The sequence below is a fragment of the Neoarius graeffei genome, chromosome 1 (assembly GCF_027579695.1).
Source record: "Neoarius graeffei isolate fNeoGra1 chromosome 1, fNeoGra1.pri, whole genome shotgun sequence".
Taxonomy (NCBI): Eukaryota; Metazoa; Chordata; class Actinopteri; order Siluriformes; family Ariidae; genus Neoarius; species Neoarius graeffei.
In genome coordinates this window covers 79,951,313-79,970,360 of record NC_083569.1, presented here as the reverse complement: position 1 = coordinate 79,970,360, position 19,048 = coordinate 79,951,313, and the positions used below count along the sequence as shown (strand labels likewise).

The following is a 19,048-nucleotide window of genomic DNA, read 5'->3' as shown; positions in this document are numbered from 1 at the left end:
GGACATCCGTCTTTGAAAGATTTCTGGTGCTGACGTTATCCCAAATGGCAGCCTACGGAAACAAAATCTTCCCATTGGAGTGATGAACGTTGTCAGCTTACGGCTACTCTCCTCCAACGGGATTTGCCAGAACCCACTTGACGTGTCGAGAGTGGAGAATATTGTTGCTCCAGCCAGCTTTGGAGCTATGTCTTCAAGAGTGGGCAAAATGTACCTCTCGCGCCGCACCACTTTGTTCAGGTGTTCTAGGTCTACGCACACTCTCACTTGCTCTTTGTTCTTTTTCTCAACAGGGACCATCGGGGCACACCAATCTGTGGGGCCTGTGACCTCCTCGATTATGCCCAGAGACAGCATTCGCTTCAATTCGGCTTCCACTTTTGGAAGGAGAGGAAACGGGATGTGGCGTGGCGTCGCCAGGGAGTAGGGCTCTGCAGCGGGCTTCAATTCGATTTTCACTGGGTCGCACTTGAACAGTCCAATGTCCCCAAACATATCATTAAGCAGATTGGATGTAATGGCATTCACTCTCATTACTAGACCCATTCTCTTGGCAACACTGCGTCCCGGGAGATTGTGAGAGTATGGCCCCTTGATAACTGTCCCCCAGTACTTATAGCGCCGTCCCTTGTATGGACTTAAGGCGAGAAACCTGCCCACAGTTTGCACCTCGCCTCCTGGGCTGGTAATGAGGGGTTTTGGCCCAGTCCTGATCAACCGTGGACGTTGCAGTAGTTTATTGAAAGCGGTCTGTGACATTACTGTAATGTCTGCACCGGTGTCTATTTTAAATTCTACAGGACTGCCATTCACATCCAGTTCTACTAGCCACTCATTATCGGGGTCAGGCTGTGCAATCACGTCTGGCATCGCCTCACGTTCAGCACCACCAAAAAATGCATCTTCACTGTATTCACTGTCAGACGCAACGTTCACTTCTTTTAGTGCTCTACTTTGACAGACAGCCTCGAAGTGCCCTATTTTGTTGCATTTCCTGCATCTCCTATTCTTAGCTGGGCAGGAGCATGCGTTTCCATGCTGGCCATTGCATCGTGAACAGGCAAACTGCTGTGACTCACCCCTATTGTCTCTCTTCGCCCACTGCGGTCTGTCCCTCCCACCATTTCTTCCATAGGATTGCCGTCTCCCTTGTCCTTGCATCATAGCATCCACTGAACTGTCCACACGCAAGCACACATTTTGTTGTTTTATTTGTTCATTTTGACGAGCTATTTGGATTGCTTTCTCTAGAGACAGTTCTGGTTCCAACTGTAACTTTTCTGAGACGTCCGTGTCCGATATGCCAATCACAAGCCTATCCCTTATTTGCTCATCTTTGTTAGCTCCAAACTCGCAGTACTGTGCTAGCTCGTACAGGCTTCAGATAAAGGCCTCCATGGGCTCGTCTGGCTTCTGAACTCGCTTATGAAAGCATGCCCATTCGTGTATTACATTTCTTTTCGGCATAAAATGCTCGTGGAACTTTTCTATCACAATGTCATAATTCATTTCAGGGCTTACTTCATCATCCTCCTCGTCTTCAAAGTTTCCCATCCGGTCATACACAAACGACTCGTAGATAGCCTGGGCTTCCCTTCCCATAGCATAGAGAAGCGTGTTCACCTGCACTTCCCCGCTGTCCTGGTTCAGTTTCGTTGCCACTCGATAGCGATCGAAACGACGGCGCCACATCGGCCATTCTGCCGGACGGGTGAAGTTGAACTTTTCTGGAGGTCCTAATTTTGCCATCCTCACTAATTATTTGTTAAATCGGTCACTTCTGACACCATGTCATGCGCGGAGGCAATAACGTGACTACCATGTAGGTTGCACTCAATAGAACTTCCCGTTTATTCTCAACGTGACCCTATGACATCATACGTAAAGCCACTACGGTGGCCCATACATTCACATATCATCACACTTTCTCATTTAATTTCCACTATTTTTTCATTTTATTTTTCATCTTTATAAGATAAGTTAGCTTTTAAAACAAAATGCCAGGGGGCAAAAAATCCAGGAGATCCTGCAGAAAATGCACAGAACTAGAACAGAGGATTTCTATCCTGGAATCAAAGATTGACGCTCTGCCAAAGACGGACAAATTAAGAGCGATATCTCAGGAAAGGAGTACAGAAACAGTGGCTGAGAATGCAGAGATTGCACCCTGACAGGCTGATGGCATTGCAGATCGAGTGGATGAATTCATCGATCTAACAGGGCAAAATGTGAGTACAGAAAACTGGCACATGATGGGTGGCAGGCCCAAAAATAAAAACAGAAGAGTAATTACCTCAACACCAGCTCGTTCTGATACTATGCAACCCATGCTCCACAGCCATCCCAAACAGCAAAATGCCCGCGGCCCGGAAGCGGCTCGATTACGGCAAAAACAGTCGGCCAACACTCGGGAGTGAATCTAGGTCCGATTCCGTACCGAGCACTCGGCTCGAATGCGGACCGAGTGCGGAAAGCCGCGTGTTTAGAAATCGGCCCGCTTCTGGCGCTGGTAACTGTAGGTATGCGAAATTACACTCGGGCCAATTCCGGAATGCCGAGTGGCCATCTAGCAGCTATGCTGCAAAAATCAAATCTAATCATTACCGATCATATATGCGGCTTTATTCACACTCATATGTTGTTTAAAACACCAACATAGGGTGTCCAGCAGATCTTAGACTTCATGAGTTCGTATATAATGAACAAAAGCTATTTTATACAAATTTAGAACAGTGCACGGCGCTTACGAGTCAGTCCTCAGATATCAAGTCATGTGTCTAGGTAATCACAAAAATAGCCTCCTAAGTATTATTCTTTGTACTGAAAATGGTAAGAGACGTTCAAGCTTAAGTCATTTTCTTAGTTAAGCGTGTTCAATACCTTAAAAAAAATTACAAACAGGGTCAATGGCAGTCAGTTTATTTCCTTAATGCAAGTATACATACAACTCCAAATACAAAACTCAAATGTATGCCCTTTCAGTGTGTGTATCGACAGATTGGTGGTCAGATTGCCACCATGTTACTCGGTGTTGCAAAAAAGGAAAAACCAAAGGGGAGGTCGTGACAGATTTCGAATGCATTTTGCCATTGGGAGATACTACAGGTTAATAGGGTAAAATTTCAAACTAAAAGATATCAAATTGAAACTTCAAAAAACATTTCCATTCATGTGAAAAACTAAAATCACATGCACGTGCACACAAACCACCACACGCACTAAAAATGTGTAACAAACACGATGCCTTTAGGAAGCCTGACAACCCCTTTGACTCCTTCCTCCATCTCTGTCCGCTGCTAGCTGGAGCCAGCAGGTGATCAACTGTTCAATTTGTTTGTCTGAAGCATCTTTTGTCAACACGTTTCTTCTGACAGCATCTGGGGGGGAGGAACAGAAATACATGACCATTCATGCAGAAGTGCAACTTTCACTCCAGTGTCAGCAACTGTACATCACTTAATGCAGAGGATATATTAAAACTGGTCAGATCACCCTTATGTGACAGTGATTTAGTGCAAAGAACTTCACATATTTTTATAACCCATACATCCAAACCAATTTGCTTAAGTGACAAAGCTAAAACTTACCCAGAACAACAAGCTTCAAAGCCAAGTTTTTGAATGCTGGCTTGCCATTCACGCCACTCCAGTTCAGTCCTTTCGCCAGAGATGTGGTTACTGTCCTCTTCATTATGCGCCAAACGGTCTCCTTCACAGTCAATCCCCCCACAATTCCCAGATGTACTGTCTGAAAGAAGTGTATGCATATCACCAATTACTACATCACATTACACTTTTACAGGATATTGGTTACAGTCCCTGAAGCAACATTAGGTGCCTTGCTCAAGGGCACTTCAACCATGGATGAAGGTGTCGGTATACACCTTCCATTGGTCAGGGTGGGATCCCAACCTGCAACCATCTGATCCAAAGACCAACTCCTTAACCAATTAGGCCACGGCTGCCAAAACATTTCCTGCCAACTGCATTTCATGTTTTTTTTTTGTTTTTTTTTATCGTTTGCTCACCAAATTTCTTTTCTCTTCGGGGTTCTTCAAGAGGACCTCCAGATTCTGAAGGTCTTCCTGGGAAGAAAGTGGCAGTCGACAGTGTGACGCATCAGGCAGAGCTTCAGAAACTGGACGACCGGTGGAGTGTGACTGGAGTTGAACCAAAATGAACATTTGTTGCTCCCGGATAGTAGTCAACTGGATAAGTATCTCCCTCAGAAGGGCTGCAAAATAAGACAGAAATAAAAGCGTTGGTAGAACACATTTATACACAATAAGTCCATTGCTGTTTACTGTCCACCTTTGTAAAATACATACACGTAGGCACAGCCTCTACAGAAACCCGGCCATGTTCTGGTGTCATGGAGTGATCCAAATGCTGTTCTCGTGGAGGGATCTTGGGAAAAACAAAAGAAAATGGGCATCAGAATTGTATACACCCTCATTAAATCTGTATTTAGTGTTCCACACAGATTCAAAGCCAACATATTTTCTTTTAACCATCTTTGAAAAGATCTTACAAGGTCTGCAGTGGAATCTGAGGGCCTCCGAGGCGGATTCCAAGGTGGTGTGGGGACCACAGAGGACCAAGGCATGGTGATAGAGGAAGATGGCAAATTTTCTCCTAATAGGGCTATATTGACATTTGCATTAGATTCATTAGTAAGTTGAATTTAAAAAGCACATTCACAAACAGTGGAAACTAGCCAAAGTGCTGTACAGTGTTAGCCTGGCTAAAGCCATCCCCTTTCTGCTTCTTTCCATTCGCAGTATAGGGTCTGGATACACAGTGCCCTGAAGCGATTGTTAGGTGGGAGGAATGAACTCCGCTCTGGTTTGAAACGATTGGACCTGCTCTCTCAATCGCTGACAGTTGCCCATGACATATATGCCCGACATCATTTGGCATCATCGCCATTAGCTCCCTCCCCCAAACCTGCCCCGTTCACTTATTGGCCCGGTAGTCTGGCTACATGAGCAAACCCCTCCCAGCACTGTGTATCCAGACCCTATACTGCGAATGGAAAGAAGCAGAAAGGGGATGGCTTTAGCCAGGCTAGTACAGTGTCATACTAAGACACTAAAATGAGCAATAAAACATGGCAGCAGAAAAATAGGATACTGAGCACTGATCACAGCCATAATGTCAAGAATTATGAATAACTTGGTACCGGTAATGTGTCACAGGCCATACCTTCAGGGGCTTTGATGTGGGGAGCATTCACAAGCTGTGTGCGGGGCTTCTTGCGGGCTGGTGGAGAACATGTAGGAGCTTCAGGGGACCAATGCGTGGTGACTGCTAAGGAAGATGCCAAATTTTTTCCAAATATGGCTATGACATTTGCATTAGATTCATTATTAAGTTTAACTTGCAAAGCGCATTTACAAACAGTGAAAACTGGTTAGTGCTGTACAGTGTCATGCTAAGAGACTAAAATGAACAGTAAAACATGGCAGCAGAAAAGTAGGATACTGAGCATGCATTTCCTCATTTCAAGTATCTATAAAGATACTTGACTAATTGTGCAAAATTCACAGCTGTCATGTCAAGAATTATGAATGATTTAGTTATATATGTTACAAGCCATGGATAACAAGGCAGTGAGTGCTACCATGGTTACATTAAACTCCAAAGCCCAATTCACCAAACTATCACCAAGGTCAGGTGTATGATCAAAAGGGTCGTCTCCATCACTGTCACTGTCCCAGTCATACATAACATCATCACTTTCACAGTTTACAACATGATTTACATGTACAGTGTGGTCATCAGTCAGATCTCTAAAGTTACCCTCCTCAATACCTTGTAGCAAACTGGACACTGATTTGACTGCCTTGCGTCTAAGATTGGATTTGAGAGAATGCATTTCATGAGCCATGCTTACCTTAGATCAGTTGAAATATTGAAGAAATTACCTAAGGAATAAAAAGAACAGTTGAGATAGGAGCAAGACCAACGTCTAATTACACAAACTAGTTTCAATTTGACATGAATTTTAACCCATTCCCTTCTAGTACTCCCAATGACAAAATGTATGGAAAATCTGATACCCATGACCTTGAAAAAAAAAGTATGTTCCACTTGGAATGTGTACTATTGAATGATTACTATTGCAATTTGTTTCATGGCAAACACTAGACTGGACTAAATATCTTGTAAAAGAAAGAGGGGCTGGCTAAAACAGACCAAAAAAAAGGAAGTACATTATAGGCAGTTACTACATGATTTCAATTTTTTTGGGGGTGATTTTTGTGATCAAAATGACTGATTTTGCAGCGGCATTCTCTCTTTTGTTGTTGCGAAGAATTCTTTACTTTTAAACTGCATCAAAAAATCTAAACAAGCTTAATAACACAAACACACCGTTTCCTTTTTATTTTCTGTAAGAATACTAACAAAGAATATTAACTTACTGAAGTGTAAAGATACTTTTTTTTTTAGAAACTGACGCAGGCCCATTCAACTACTTGAAAGAAAAGAAAGAAATGAAATACATAACATAAATGTGATAAAATTAAGGATGTTTTTATTCAGTAAACATTTTTAAAAAAATGTTCTACAACACTCTAGCCTAGTGACTTACCAGTAACAAAATGGTCTGAACATATTCTGTACTGTTGTAGACGAGAAGTATTCAGGTCGCTCTGCATAAAGCAGCTAAATACTCTGTCTCCTGGCAGAAAGCTCCTTGGTTTGCTTGTGTCTCATGCTGCGTTCATGTGCTATGGGAAGATGATATTTTCCAGTTGGGAAGTGGTATTTACCAGTGTGTTGTGTTCACATGCTTTTGTTGTTGTTGACAAATTTTAAAGATGGTGGACCAGATGCTATCGTTAGCAATAGCGTCTGCTCTGGATAGGTAAAAACAAACCATAACACCACATTTTTAAAGGAAACGGATTTCTAACGTATTATATTACACCTGTTAATGACGCAACATTGCATAGACACCAAAAACTACCCACTAGTACTAGTTAAAAAAAAAAAAACACCTTTAGTAGCGTACAATGCTTACCATTCAAGTGTCTTGTACCGCTCGCCGCCATGTTGAAAAGGTTAAAGTTCATCTCATCTCGGCAACTCGTACCAAAATTTTCTACGAGTTGCCCAGTGGGAAAATACCACAAGAGGAGGCGTTCATGTGTGCTTTCCATGTCGGCGTTTGGTATTTACCATAATTCCCATAGCACATGAACGCAGCATTAGAACACCCCAACACAGCACAAAAGTTTACCATTGTAGGTTTTTGATGATCCAAGTGCCTCGTGGGTTCAAATACCGCGCGCTGCCGTTATTTCCCCCTAATCACGAGTTTGTTGGCCTTCCAATATGGCGCAGGGTTTGTTTACTTCCGGTTTCGCGCTTCAAAGTCCACGGCATTTTCATACATTTCCCCCAAAATGCCCATTTGCACTGTCGGCACTTTACACAGACATTATTTTTTAAAAAATGATCGTCATCCATCTTATTAATCTAGCGAATTGAATTGAGAATTCTCTGATATCGCATTTAATCTCTGACGAAATCATCTGACAGACCGACAACAATCAATTTTAATCAGCATACCTCAAAGCATTTAATATTACTGAACAAGGTCAAGGGAACCCTAATCGTTTACGCGTCTTAAGGATTTTTTTTTTATAGAAGACTTACCTCAGGTTATTAACAGCTGCTCCGGCTTGACTTCACCGCGCGGGACCAGCAATCCAAAAGCACGTGGAGGGGGGAGTCTTCCAATTTAAACGTCTGCACACGTGACGTTACTGCAGTGACTTGAACGGCCATAGTTTTATAGAATAACGGGGATGTCATGGCTCAGATGGCTAAGGCACCATACCATAAATGCGGGGACCCGGGTTCGATTCCGACCCGAGGTCATTTCTCGGTCTCTCCCCGTCTCTCTTTCCTGCTCATTTCCTGTCTCTCTACACTGTCCTATCTATTAAAAAAAAAGTTTTATAGAATAATGTGTTTGATATGTAATGACTTCTAATATATATATATTTTTAAAAACATATTTTTTACTACTAATAAATAAATAAATAATGAACAAGTCAGCGTGGCATGGGTTGAATCCGGGTGACGTCGCCGCCAGCTTGATAGGCAGCAAAGATGAGCCATCTACAGGACGATTTGCATATAGCGCTTTGCCGCCCGCCAACCGTTCAAAGGACAGCTAGTTCTATCCATGTTTAACTGGGTGCTTTTGATGTTGACGCCATCTCCTCGCATTTACGTTGCCTGTACAAAATGGGTAAGACCAGTATGCGCTCGCTGACCGCAGTAACAGTTTTGTGATGGGCTGAGCTATCTAGTGTTGAGAATTTAAATTGTAGGCATGACTATTTGCTAGGATGGTTCCGAGATCAATATCTCTACCCACCCCAAAACAAATAGCCTAAGCCTGCATGTTAAAAAAATATATACCTTGGTCTGTATAGGCCACTGGATTTTCTGTTAGTTTAAAAATGACCTGGCCCACTTGTGGTTGCCACGACTGAGCCGATGCAGAGACAGCCGACAGAGCCGCAGGTTTTATGGAAGCGGCCCTCTCCCGGTTGCCATGACCCAGCCGATGCAGCGACAAACTGACAACCCCACAGGTTTTACGGAAGCGGGCCGCTCCCGGTTGCCGCGTCTCAGCCGATGCCGTCACTCTGCCGAGGGCGCCGCATGTTTTACGGAAGCGGGCTGATCCTGCTTGCTGTCTGGGATGCTATTAGAAATAGAGCCAGGTCTACAAATTACAATAGGATTTACAATCCTATGGAAAATCCACAGCCCATAAGGCTTCAGAACAAATTTGAATGCCTCAGGGATGTGGAAGCAGAATTTTCAGGCGGACAAACACATCATAGAAAGAGATCGCACCACAACCGAAGAGCTGTGGGAAGAGGCAAAAAGCAGCTTGTAACACCACCTGATCCCACAACCCTTGTTCTTGGTGATTCCACTGTAAGATATTTAAAAGGACATGGGATGATTATTTGCTGCCTTCCACATGCATCCATCTCTGACACCAAAGACAGCATTTTGAAACTCATGTCCGAGCATAAAACTATCAAACATATTGTTGTGCATGTGGGAGCAAATGATGTTTTCAGAGAACAGCTGTTCGTCCAAGATGATTTCAGAAAACTTTTTTCTGATCTCTATAAGACTGGAATACAATCTTTTATCAGTGGCCCACTCCCTGCAAGGGAAAGCTTTGCATTTACTCGACTCTTCAGTCTTAACACCTGGCTTGGAAAAACTTGTTTTTTATTTGGTATGAACTTCATAGACAATTTTAACCTTTTCTGGAATCGCAGAGAATTCTTCAAGCCAAATAGCACTGAACTCAGCTGGATTGGGACCAAAGTTTTAGCTGACCACTACAGCCTCGCTATCCAACATGCAATTTTCTCTCAGCCAACATTGAGGAAAACAGTTGATAAGATGTCGCAGACTGACCTAGTTACAAATATCAATAATACCTCTGCAAAGCCAAAACAATCATCTATGGAAGTCTTCACCAAAGACACACAGCCATCTGGGGCAGACTGCCAAGAACCATCTGGGGCAGACTGCCAAGGACATCAACAATCACATGGAGAATGTCAGCATGCGATTCCATCATGCGATTCCATCCAGATTGAGGACCTGACCAAAGACAATCATGCCAAGGCTGCATCATCCACATCTCGACCCCATGCAAGTCTTACAGAGACTGTCAGGGAGACAGTCACCACAGAGACAGTCATGGAGACACTTACAAAGACCTCACCAAAGTCTCGCTCTTCTGACTTTATTGTACCATCTCCATCTCCCCCCTGCATGGATTTCCCTAAAAGTATGCAGAGACTGCTGCCAATGGCTACACTCTCTTTTTCCAGCCCAAATCAGTCGCGACAGGCGGCACAGTGGTGTAGTGGTTAGCGCTGTCGCCTCACAGCAAGAAGGTCCTGGGTTCGAGCCCCGGGGCCGGCGAGGGCCTTTCTGTGTGGAGTTTGCATGTTCTCCCCATGTTCGCATGGGTTTCCTCCGGGTGCTCCGGTTTCCCCCACAGTCCAAAGACATGCAGATTAGGTTGACTGGTGACTCTAAATTGACCGTAGGTGTGAATGTGAGTGTGAATGGTTGTCTGTGTCTATGTGTCGGCCCTGTGATGACCTGGCGACTTGTCCAGGGTGTACCCCGCCTTTCGCCTGTAGTCAGCTGGGATAGGCTCCAGCTTGCCTGCGACCCTGTAGAAGGATAAAGCGGCTAGAGATAATGAGATGAGATGAGATCAGTCGCGAAAAGCAGTGTACCCAGTTCATCAAAAATCAATCAACAGACTGAACTGTGTTCGCCCAGGACTTTCAGCTGGCTACCAATCTTTTTCACCATCTAAAAAATACATGACATCTCCAATCCTTCCACCATTCAACCACATGGAACATACAGAGAGTCTTGTATGATGTGCTGTGGGTCCCTGCATTGGGTGTAGTTTTGAAAACAAGCCCAGTATGCCTATGCCATTCTCTATTCCTGTGTTGATAAGAAATAGAAAACATAGAGCATATTTAACCCAGGGGATAAACCAGTCTAGTCTCCTTCCTGTTTCAAAACAACATCAGAGTGCCCAAGCGGATATTACTTCTAGACTTTCTGTAAAGCTAGCTCTTCTGAACGTTAGATCACTTTCAAACAAGTCATTTTTAATTAATGATCTTATCTGCAAACACAATCTTGATTTTTTGATTCTAACTGAAACTTGGCTGGATCAAGCAAATAGTGCTACCACCCTTATTGAAGCAGCTCCCCCAAATTTTAATTTCATGAATGTTACCCGACAGGGGAAAGGTGGAGGGATCGTAAATATATTCAAAGTCTCTTTTCAATGTAAACAATCCTCACTTGGTGATTTTACATCCTTTGAACACTTATGTGCACTTGTTACATGCTCTCCTAACATATTGTTATTAACTATTTACAGGCCTCCGAGACATTCAGCCAAAGTTTTTCTGGAAGAGTTTGGTGAACTGTTGTCAGTCATTTGCTTAGAGTTTGACTGTCTTATTATATCTGGGGATTTTAACTTGCATGTAGATAATCCTGAAAACATTTATGCCAGAGAACTACTTGCACTTATTGACAACTTCAACCTAGTACAACATGTACAGGGGCCGACCCACTCTCGTGGTCATACCCTTGACCTCGTCATCACAAAGGGTCTTACTGTTTCTACTACTGTTGTTGACTTGGCCTTATCTGATCATTTTTGTGTTTTCTCTGATGTTTCTATGTCTCCTCACATTCAGAACAGCTCAACGACTATGGGTAGGAGAGTCATAAACGACAACACATGTTCTCTTTGAGCAAGCTCTCTCTCGGATCTCAACCAAAATGTCAGACTCTGTAGATGATTTACTGGAAATTTTTAATTTAAATATGACCCAAATTATGGATGATATTGCTCCATTCAAAATCAAAAGAGTCAATGACAAGCAGAAAGCACCATGGAAGCAATACCCAGCTGTTAAATTGCTAAAGAGAGAATGTAGAAAGACTGAAAGAAAATGGCGCAAATCTAAACTTCACATCCATTATCAAATCCATAAAGAGATGCTTTGTAAATATAATTATGAAATTCGTAAAGCAAGACAGTCTTTCTTCTCCAACATCATCAACAGGAATATGAACAATGCCCATGTGCTATTTTCAATAGTAGAGAAGCTAACTAATCCCCCACCACAATTAGCACCTGAACTTCTCTCAGTTAATAAATGCAATGAGTTTGCATCCTTCTTCAAAGGTAAAATTGATAAAATACGACAGAATATTGCTCATAGCATATCTCAGTTGCAAATAATTGAAAAGCTGCAATCACCAGTGACACAGACAGATAACTTCAACACAATGTCAGAATTTTGTTGAATTGATTATGAGACTCTTGAAAAAAACTGTACAAAATCTCAGTTCCTCAACATCTGAACTGGACATTCTGCCCACCAACTTTTTTAAGTCTGTTCTTCATCTTATAATTACCCCGATAGCAGAGGGTCGTTGAAACGACGTAGAGTTTTGGTCAGAATGGTCGGTTTCCGTCGTACGTCAGAAAATCAACGTTGAAACGGCGCCGTGAAACGTCGATTTCTCCGCCGTCTGAGAGGGTCGATTTATCACCGTTGAATCAACGTGGGTAAAGGTTGATCTGTCGACCGTCAGAGAAGGTTGAGTATACGACGTTGAACCATCGTCACTTTTGCCGGCCAGTTTTCAACATTGGTAGGATGATCTAATTCTGGCCCGTAGCCAGGGGGGATCGGAGGGTTCGTTCGATCCCCCCCCCCCGCGACACCGCGCCCCGGACACACACGCCTCAAGATTACTCAAGATTTATTCATTTGTTCATGTCCGATGAATATACATTGATTCACATTTAAATTTACAATATCAAATCCAGACTAATCAAAAAAGAAAAGTAGACTAAGTGAGGACGAGTTAGAAAAACGGGTTCATTTCTCCTATGTTTATGTTTACACGTTTTGTTCAGACTGCTTTACACCCCAATCCAGTGGGTGGCGGTAATGCCCCCATTACACCCCTTTCACTGACGTCACCCGAAACCGGAAGTAAACAAACCCTGCGCCACATTGGAAGACCAACAAACTCGTGATTTGGGGGAAATAACGGCAGCGCGCGGTATGTGAACCCACGAGGCACTTGGTTCATCAAAAACCTACAATGGTAAACTTTTGTGCTGTGTTAGGGTTCTAACAAAGCTGATGGGAAAGGTGAAAAGAAGTCTTTCTACAGAATACCAGCTGTGATTGAGACAACAAGCAAACCAAGGAGCTTTCTGCCAGGAGACAGAGAGAGGATTTAGCTGCTTTATGCAGAGCGGATCTGAATACTTCAAGTCTATTTTGTTACTGGTAAGTCACTAGGCTAGAGTGTTGTAGAACATTTTTTTAAAATGTTTACTGAATAAAAACATCCTTAATTTTATCAAATATTCTCTACTCTATATTTCATTTCTTTCTTTTGTTTTAATTTTCCTCCCTCCATCCCTCTTTGGATTTTAAATATAGTTTTTCCCCATGTCCAAATAATGAGGTAGGGTGGCATTTAGAAACCCATAGCCTACTGCTGACTTTCTTTATCAATGCTGCATCAAATTAACTTTGGTTATGTTTTTCTGTTTCCATGTACAGGTGTCTGCGCCGCAGGAGGAATAGGCCACAATTATAAATAAATCATAAAATGTTTCTAAGAACTTGTTCAAGTGTGTTCTGTTCCTTATAAATGTTAAAAGTTATGCCTCATTAGATAGCTTGACAAACATTAGGAGAGGTGCATTGTTGCATGCATTTTTATATCCTGTTGTACATTAAACAGGACGTAGCCTACGCACATTGATTTAAATTAAGTTTCACTTTCATGGTTGAAGTATGCATGTGTGTGTTCATCCTAGGCAAGAGCCCCGATGCTTTATTGTTAGCTAGTTTAATTTAGCCTGTTTTGCTTAATTTGTAGCCTTCCTGTTGTACATAAAACAGGAAGTAAAGTTGGATGAATCATCGCCGAAAATTCAACTATAAATCGACCGAAATACGTAGTTGAATAAAGGGTGAAAGGGGGTCTATTCTCCGTCGACCACCAGCCACTTTTCAACGTCGTTTCAACGGAAACTCGTATGAGCAAAGCGGTGTTGAATCAACGTCGGTGATCGACGGTGATTCGACGGCGTATAGGTCGAAGAACATGCCGATGATTCCACGTCGAATCAACGACCCTCTGCTATCTGGGTACAGATGTGCTTCAAATCATAAATACATCCCTAGAGACTGGCATTGTTCCTGTGTCCCTGAAAACAGCCGTTGTAAAGCCCCTACTTAAAAAGAATTATCTGGATGCTTCAGTATTAAACAACTACAGGCCAATATCAAATCTACCATTCATCGGGAAAATCCTTGAAAAAATTGTCTTCAATCAATTAACTGCCTTCTTGATATCAAACAGCTGTTTTGATAACTTTCAGTCAGGATTTCGTGCCAATCATAGCACTGAAACAGCGCTGATTAAAGTTATAAATGACATACATCTTAATACTGATGCAGGCCAAACATCGGTCCTGGTGTTACTGGACCTCAGTGCAGCTTTTGATACTGTTGATCACAACATACTGCTATATCGACTTGAACACTGGGTTGGGTTGACTGGTAAAGTTATCAATTGGTTAAAATCATACTTTAAAGATAGAAGCTTCTTTGTTACCATGGGAAATTGTACCTCAACATCAATGTCCTTGACCTGTGGTGGCCCCCAGGGGTCGATTCTTGGACCATTACTATTCAACCTTTATATGCTCCCACTTGGGCAAATTATCAAGAACAACTCAATTTTGTATCACTGCTATGCAGATGACATCCACATTTATTTTGCTCTATCACCTAATGATTATATCCCCCTTGAATGTCTTTACCAGTGTATCGACCAAATCAACAACTGGATGTCACAAAATTTTCTTCAGCTGCACACAGATAAAACAGAAGTAATTCTATTTGGGAAAAAAGATGAAAGACTCAGGATTACCACTATTCTTGACACAAAGGGGATTAAAACAAAAGATATGGTTAAAAATCTTGGTGTTTTCATTGACAGCGAGCTAAACTTTGACAGTCACATGAAAGCAATCACTAAAACGGCATTTTATCACCTAAAAAACATTTCCAAACTAAGAGGACTTATGTCAAAAAATGATCTGGAAAAACTTATACATGCCTTCATCTCTAGTAGGGTTGATTACTGCAATGGCCTTTTCACAGGCCTGCCAAAAAAGACCATCAAACGACTTCAGCTGGTTCAAAATGCAGTGGCTAGGGTTCTCACACAAACAAAAAGAACAGAGCACATTACTCCAATTCTAAGGTCCCTTCACTGGCTTCCAGTAAGCTACAGAATTGACTTTAAAGCATTGCTGCTGGTGTACAAATCTCTAAATGGTACAGGGCCCAATTACCTCTCTGATATGCTGCAGCGGCCTAACCCAATCAGATCTACCAGATCTACCAGATCGCAGCAGCAAAATTTACTGGTAAAACCTGTTGTTAAAACAAAGTGTGGTGAAGCAGCTTTTAGTTACTATGCAGTACAGCTATGGAACCAACTCCCAGAGGACATCAAAAATGCTCCTGCTGTTGGCAGCTTCAAATCTAGACTAAAGACCAAGTTGTTTTCAGATGCTTTCTGCTAAATTATTAATATTGTCATCTTTACATGTTTTAAACTCTTAACTTTTACAGTCTTTGCATGTTTTAAACTTTACTTAACTTTTATTCTATTTTATTCTGCTGTTTTTTTACTGAACTTTTACTTCATTTTATTATTTTATTTCTACTATTGTTTAATTCTTATTATTTTTCTTCCCCATTTATTTTATGTAATTTTATTTTCTATTGTTTACTGTTTTGCTTTTCCTTCTGTAAAGCACATTGAACTGCCACTGTGTATGAAATGTGCTATATAAATAAACTTGCTTTGCCTTGCCTTGCCTCTGCACAAGACACACACAGGCCAGTCCCAAGTCTGGATGAAAGGTGAGGGTGGCATACTAACCCTTATCATGCTGGATTTAAATGGGCATTTTTATTGCCCATGAAGAAGTTTTATTTCTTAATTAATAAAATATCATGAGAATCCTTGACAAACCATACATTTCCTGAAAGGGTGGACTTTGGGGAATAATCTAGTGAGATTTTTGCAAAGCCTTACCTGCTCAGGGGTGATTTATAACCCTAATTACCTGTTAATTAGCTAATTAACAGGTATGCTCAGGTGAGCCAAAAAGGGGTGAAATGTTGTATTTTTTTAATAAGATATAAACACCAAATTTTCAGGATATGCCCTTGGGGGAACGAGTAGTAAATTTTTGCAAATTCAGCTCATTTGCATAAACCATTGCCATGGTAACAGCAGATAGCCTAGCAACTGGGGGTATACTGGGTTTAGCATGGTCTGGTTGTTCCAGAGAGGGTCAGAATAGTTATTACTTGTTGTAATGAATTAATGTAGACCTAGTTTGGCTATTTTTATATATTTCATCATCTTTGGATATTTGAATAATATAATATGCAGATCTAATCAGATCAGATCTAATTTACCACATTATTTTATCTGTTCTTCTATTTCAGTCATAGCAACCAACATTTATACTTCATTCTTTAATCACTAAAAGTTGATACGTGTAGCCATATTTCTTGGCAGTGTATCCTGAAATTTTGATATTAATATACAAAGTCTGAACGATTTTACACCATCTGAAGCTAAAGCACGTGTGTTGAAATGCTGTTTTACGATTTGGCGAGTTGTAAACTGAGCATGACGTCGCGCGCTCTGATTGGCTGCCGAGTTCAAAATGAAGCCGTTTGTGAACACAAGATAGTTAATTTATGCACGATCGTATTTAAACTGTTTACCTGGCCTTGGCCAGGTTGGGGAGCGTGGAGCTTGAAGATATTTCTATTTGAATTTCACCGTTCTGATGGTCTCCAAGCCGCAACCGTCTTCGTCAACAAGATGCTATTTTCCCGCCAAAATGATGCTTCCGAACAGCGCTTCCGAACGGCGCCGAACATCTCCGAAGATGCACGAAGACGACACACTCCTGCCGCGGAGTGGAGAGTGACGAAAACAAAGATGACGGACCTCGTATTGAAAAGGTGCATTTTACGAACAATTTCTTCACAATTCTGGGTAAAATATGAGTAATAAAATTTGTTAATTTGTATTGAAAACGTACTGGCCTGCCCGGGCCACTGTTTGGCCAAATTTAGTGGCCCGAACTGGCCCAAAAGACATAAAAAACACCGCCGGACCATCGGGCAAGTGCTAATGCCAAGCCCTGCAACCCCATACCATCAGAGATGCAGGCTTCTGAACTGAGTGCTGATAACAACTTGGGTCGTCCTTCTCCTCTTTAGTCCGAATGACACGGCGTCCCTGATTTCCATAAAGAACTTCAAATTTTGATTCGTCTGACCACAGAACAGTTTTCCACTTTGCCACAGTCCATTTTAAATGAGCCTTGGCCCAGAGAAGACGTCTGCGCTTCTGGATCATGTTTAGATACGGCTTCTTCTTTGAACTATAGAGTTTTAGCTGGCAACGGCGGATGGCACGGTGAATTGTGTTCACAGATAATGTTCTCTGGAACTATCCCTGAGCCCATTTTGTGATTTCCAATACAGAAGCATGCCTGTATGTGATGCAGTGCTGTCTAAGGGCCCGAAGATCACGGGCACCCAGGATGGTTTTCCGGCCTTGACCCTTACGCACAGAGATTCTTCCAGATTCTCTGAATCTTTTGATCATATTATGCACTGTAGATGATATGTTCAGACTCTTTGCAATTTTACACTGTTGAACTTGCTCCACTATTTGTAGGCGCAGAATTAGTAGGATTGATGATCCTCTTCCCATGTTTACTTCTGAGAGCCGCTGCCACTCCAAGATGCTCTTTTTATACCCAGTCATGTTAATGACCTATTGCCAATTGACCTAATGAGTTGCAATTTGGTCCTCCAGCTGTTCCTTTTTAATACCTTTAACTTTTCCAGCCTCTTATTGCCCCTGTCCCAACTTTTTTGAGATGTGATGCTGTCATGAAATTTCAAATGAGCCAATATTTGGCATGAAATTTCAAAATGTCTCACTTTCGACATTTGATATGTTGTCTATGTTCTATTGTGAATACAATATCAGTTTTTGAGATTTGTAAATTATTGCATTCCGTTTTTATTTACAATTTGTACTTTGTCCCAACTTTTTTGGAATCGGGGTTTTACCTGGTTCTCCACTGTAGGGCTGAAGTGAAGGGAGTCTTGGTTCATGGAGAGTGGCGGTGGCGGGAGAAGAAGAAAAAGACGGCTGGGCAGGATAGGCACGGCTTGGGAGTGCTAGAGTTGTGTGGCTAGGAGGTTGAGTGAGTCGGACAGGGTGGCAAGGTACTGGGTGAGCTGCCAGAGTTCCTGTTGGTGGGTCCCGAGGAGGGCTCCTTGCTGCTGCATAGCCGTTCTCAGATGGTTAAGTTCCTCTGGATCCATGTTGGCCAGAACGTACTGTTAATGGTGGTGAGATGTGGTGAGTTAGGATCCAATAGCAGAACATAAACCAAAAAATCCAATGAATAAAAAATGATTTAATTAAAGTCCAAAAAAAGTCAATGAACAAAAATAGCAAAAATAATCCAGACAAAAATGAGGTAGGTAAAGACAAAATGCGAATATGAAAAAAACATGACAAATAGTTCTGACAAAAACTGGAGACAAAAAGACGTAGTGCAAAAACATGAAAAAATGACAAAACGTGAATGCAAAAAATGTGGCTAAGACTAGGCAAAACAGAGACCAAAAATTCAGGAAGCAAAAATGGCACAGAGATGACGTGAGAAACAGACAAGACGTTCTGGCAAAGTCCCCTTCTGAGAATGGCCTATTTATACACAGCAGAGCAGACCAGGAAGTCAATGCTGGCAAGATGGAAGTCCCGTCCCAGATCCAGATTGCACTGAACTGGGAGATAATTCTCCGGAGTGGAAGTCCAGGGCGGATCATGACATAAATCCTCTCATCTGCTGGTATAATGGTTGTGGCAGCGGGGGCGTGGTCAAGCGCTGGTCTGTGACAGGAGGGCGGAGTCAGGGAAGGTAAGTGGCAGAATCACTTCACCTGAGAGCAATTAACCTGTTTTTGTGTGTCTTCCCAGCAACCACGCCCTATATAAGGAGAGAGAGAGCAGAGGAAGTGAGCTCTCTCCCGCACCAGACGACTTGTGTGTGTCTGGGTGACTGAGAGTGTGTTTAACTGAAAAGTGAAACAATAAATAGTTTTTGGAACTCAGTTCTGTCCTGCCATACTTCTGTGTTCCACCCACCTGCTCTGACCGCTACAGTGGTGCCGAAACCCGGGAACTGGAGCACAGCAGCCTCACAGCCCCATGGAGTCCTCCCCGTTTGCTGAACTAGTCCACGTCCTTGCCACGGCCCAGCAAAGCCAGCACCAGGCGCTACT

General features: G+C 42.3%; 1 protein-coding gene across 2 annotated transcripts; it reads right to left on the bottom strand.

Moving 5' to 3' along the window:
- Positions 1–2,903: 2,903 nt before the first annotated feature.
- Positions 2,904–7,897, bottom strand: LOC132894194 (uncharacterized). Of its 2 annotated transcripts, XM_060933728.1 has the most exons (8): positions 7,665–7,897; positions 5,896–5,926; positions 5,205–5,309; positions 4,531–4,643; positions 4,328–4,406; positions 4,028–4,233; positions 3,588–3,747; positions 2,904–3,377 (listed from the first exon to the last, which is right to left on the bottom strand). In XM_060933728.1, the coding sequence occupies exons 4-8, from the start codon at positions 4,603–4,605 to the stop codon at positions 3,247–3,249; spliced, it is 651 nt and encodes a 216-aa protein (XP_060789711.1). In that variant the 5' UTR covers positions 4,606–4,643; positions 5,205–5,309; positions 5,896–5,926; positions 7,665–7,897; the 3' UTR covers positions 2,904–3,246. The 2 variants fall into 2 exon arrangements, with proteins under 2 accessions (XP_060789711.1, XP_060789806.1); XM_060933823.1 differs by lacking the exons at positions 5,896–5,926; positions 7,665–7,897 and having other exon boundaries at positions 5,205–5,768.
- Positions 7,898–19,048: the final 11,151 nt, after the last annotated feature.

Coding starts and splice junctions, on each gene's coding strand:
- LOC132894194 (XM_060933728.1), bottom strand. CDS start 4,605: ATGCCTTGGTCCTCTGTGGTCCCCACACCACCTTGGAATCCGCCTCGG. Junction 4,407..4,530: donor CAGATTCCACTGCAGACCTT/GTAAGATCTTTT, acceptor GTTTTTCCCAAG/ATCCCTCCACGAGAACAGCA. Junction 3,378..3,587: donor TTTGAAGCTTGTTGTTCTGG/GTAAGTTTTAGC, acceptor CCTCCCCCCCAG/ATGCTGTCAGAAGAAACGTG.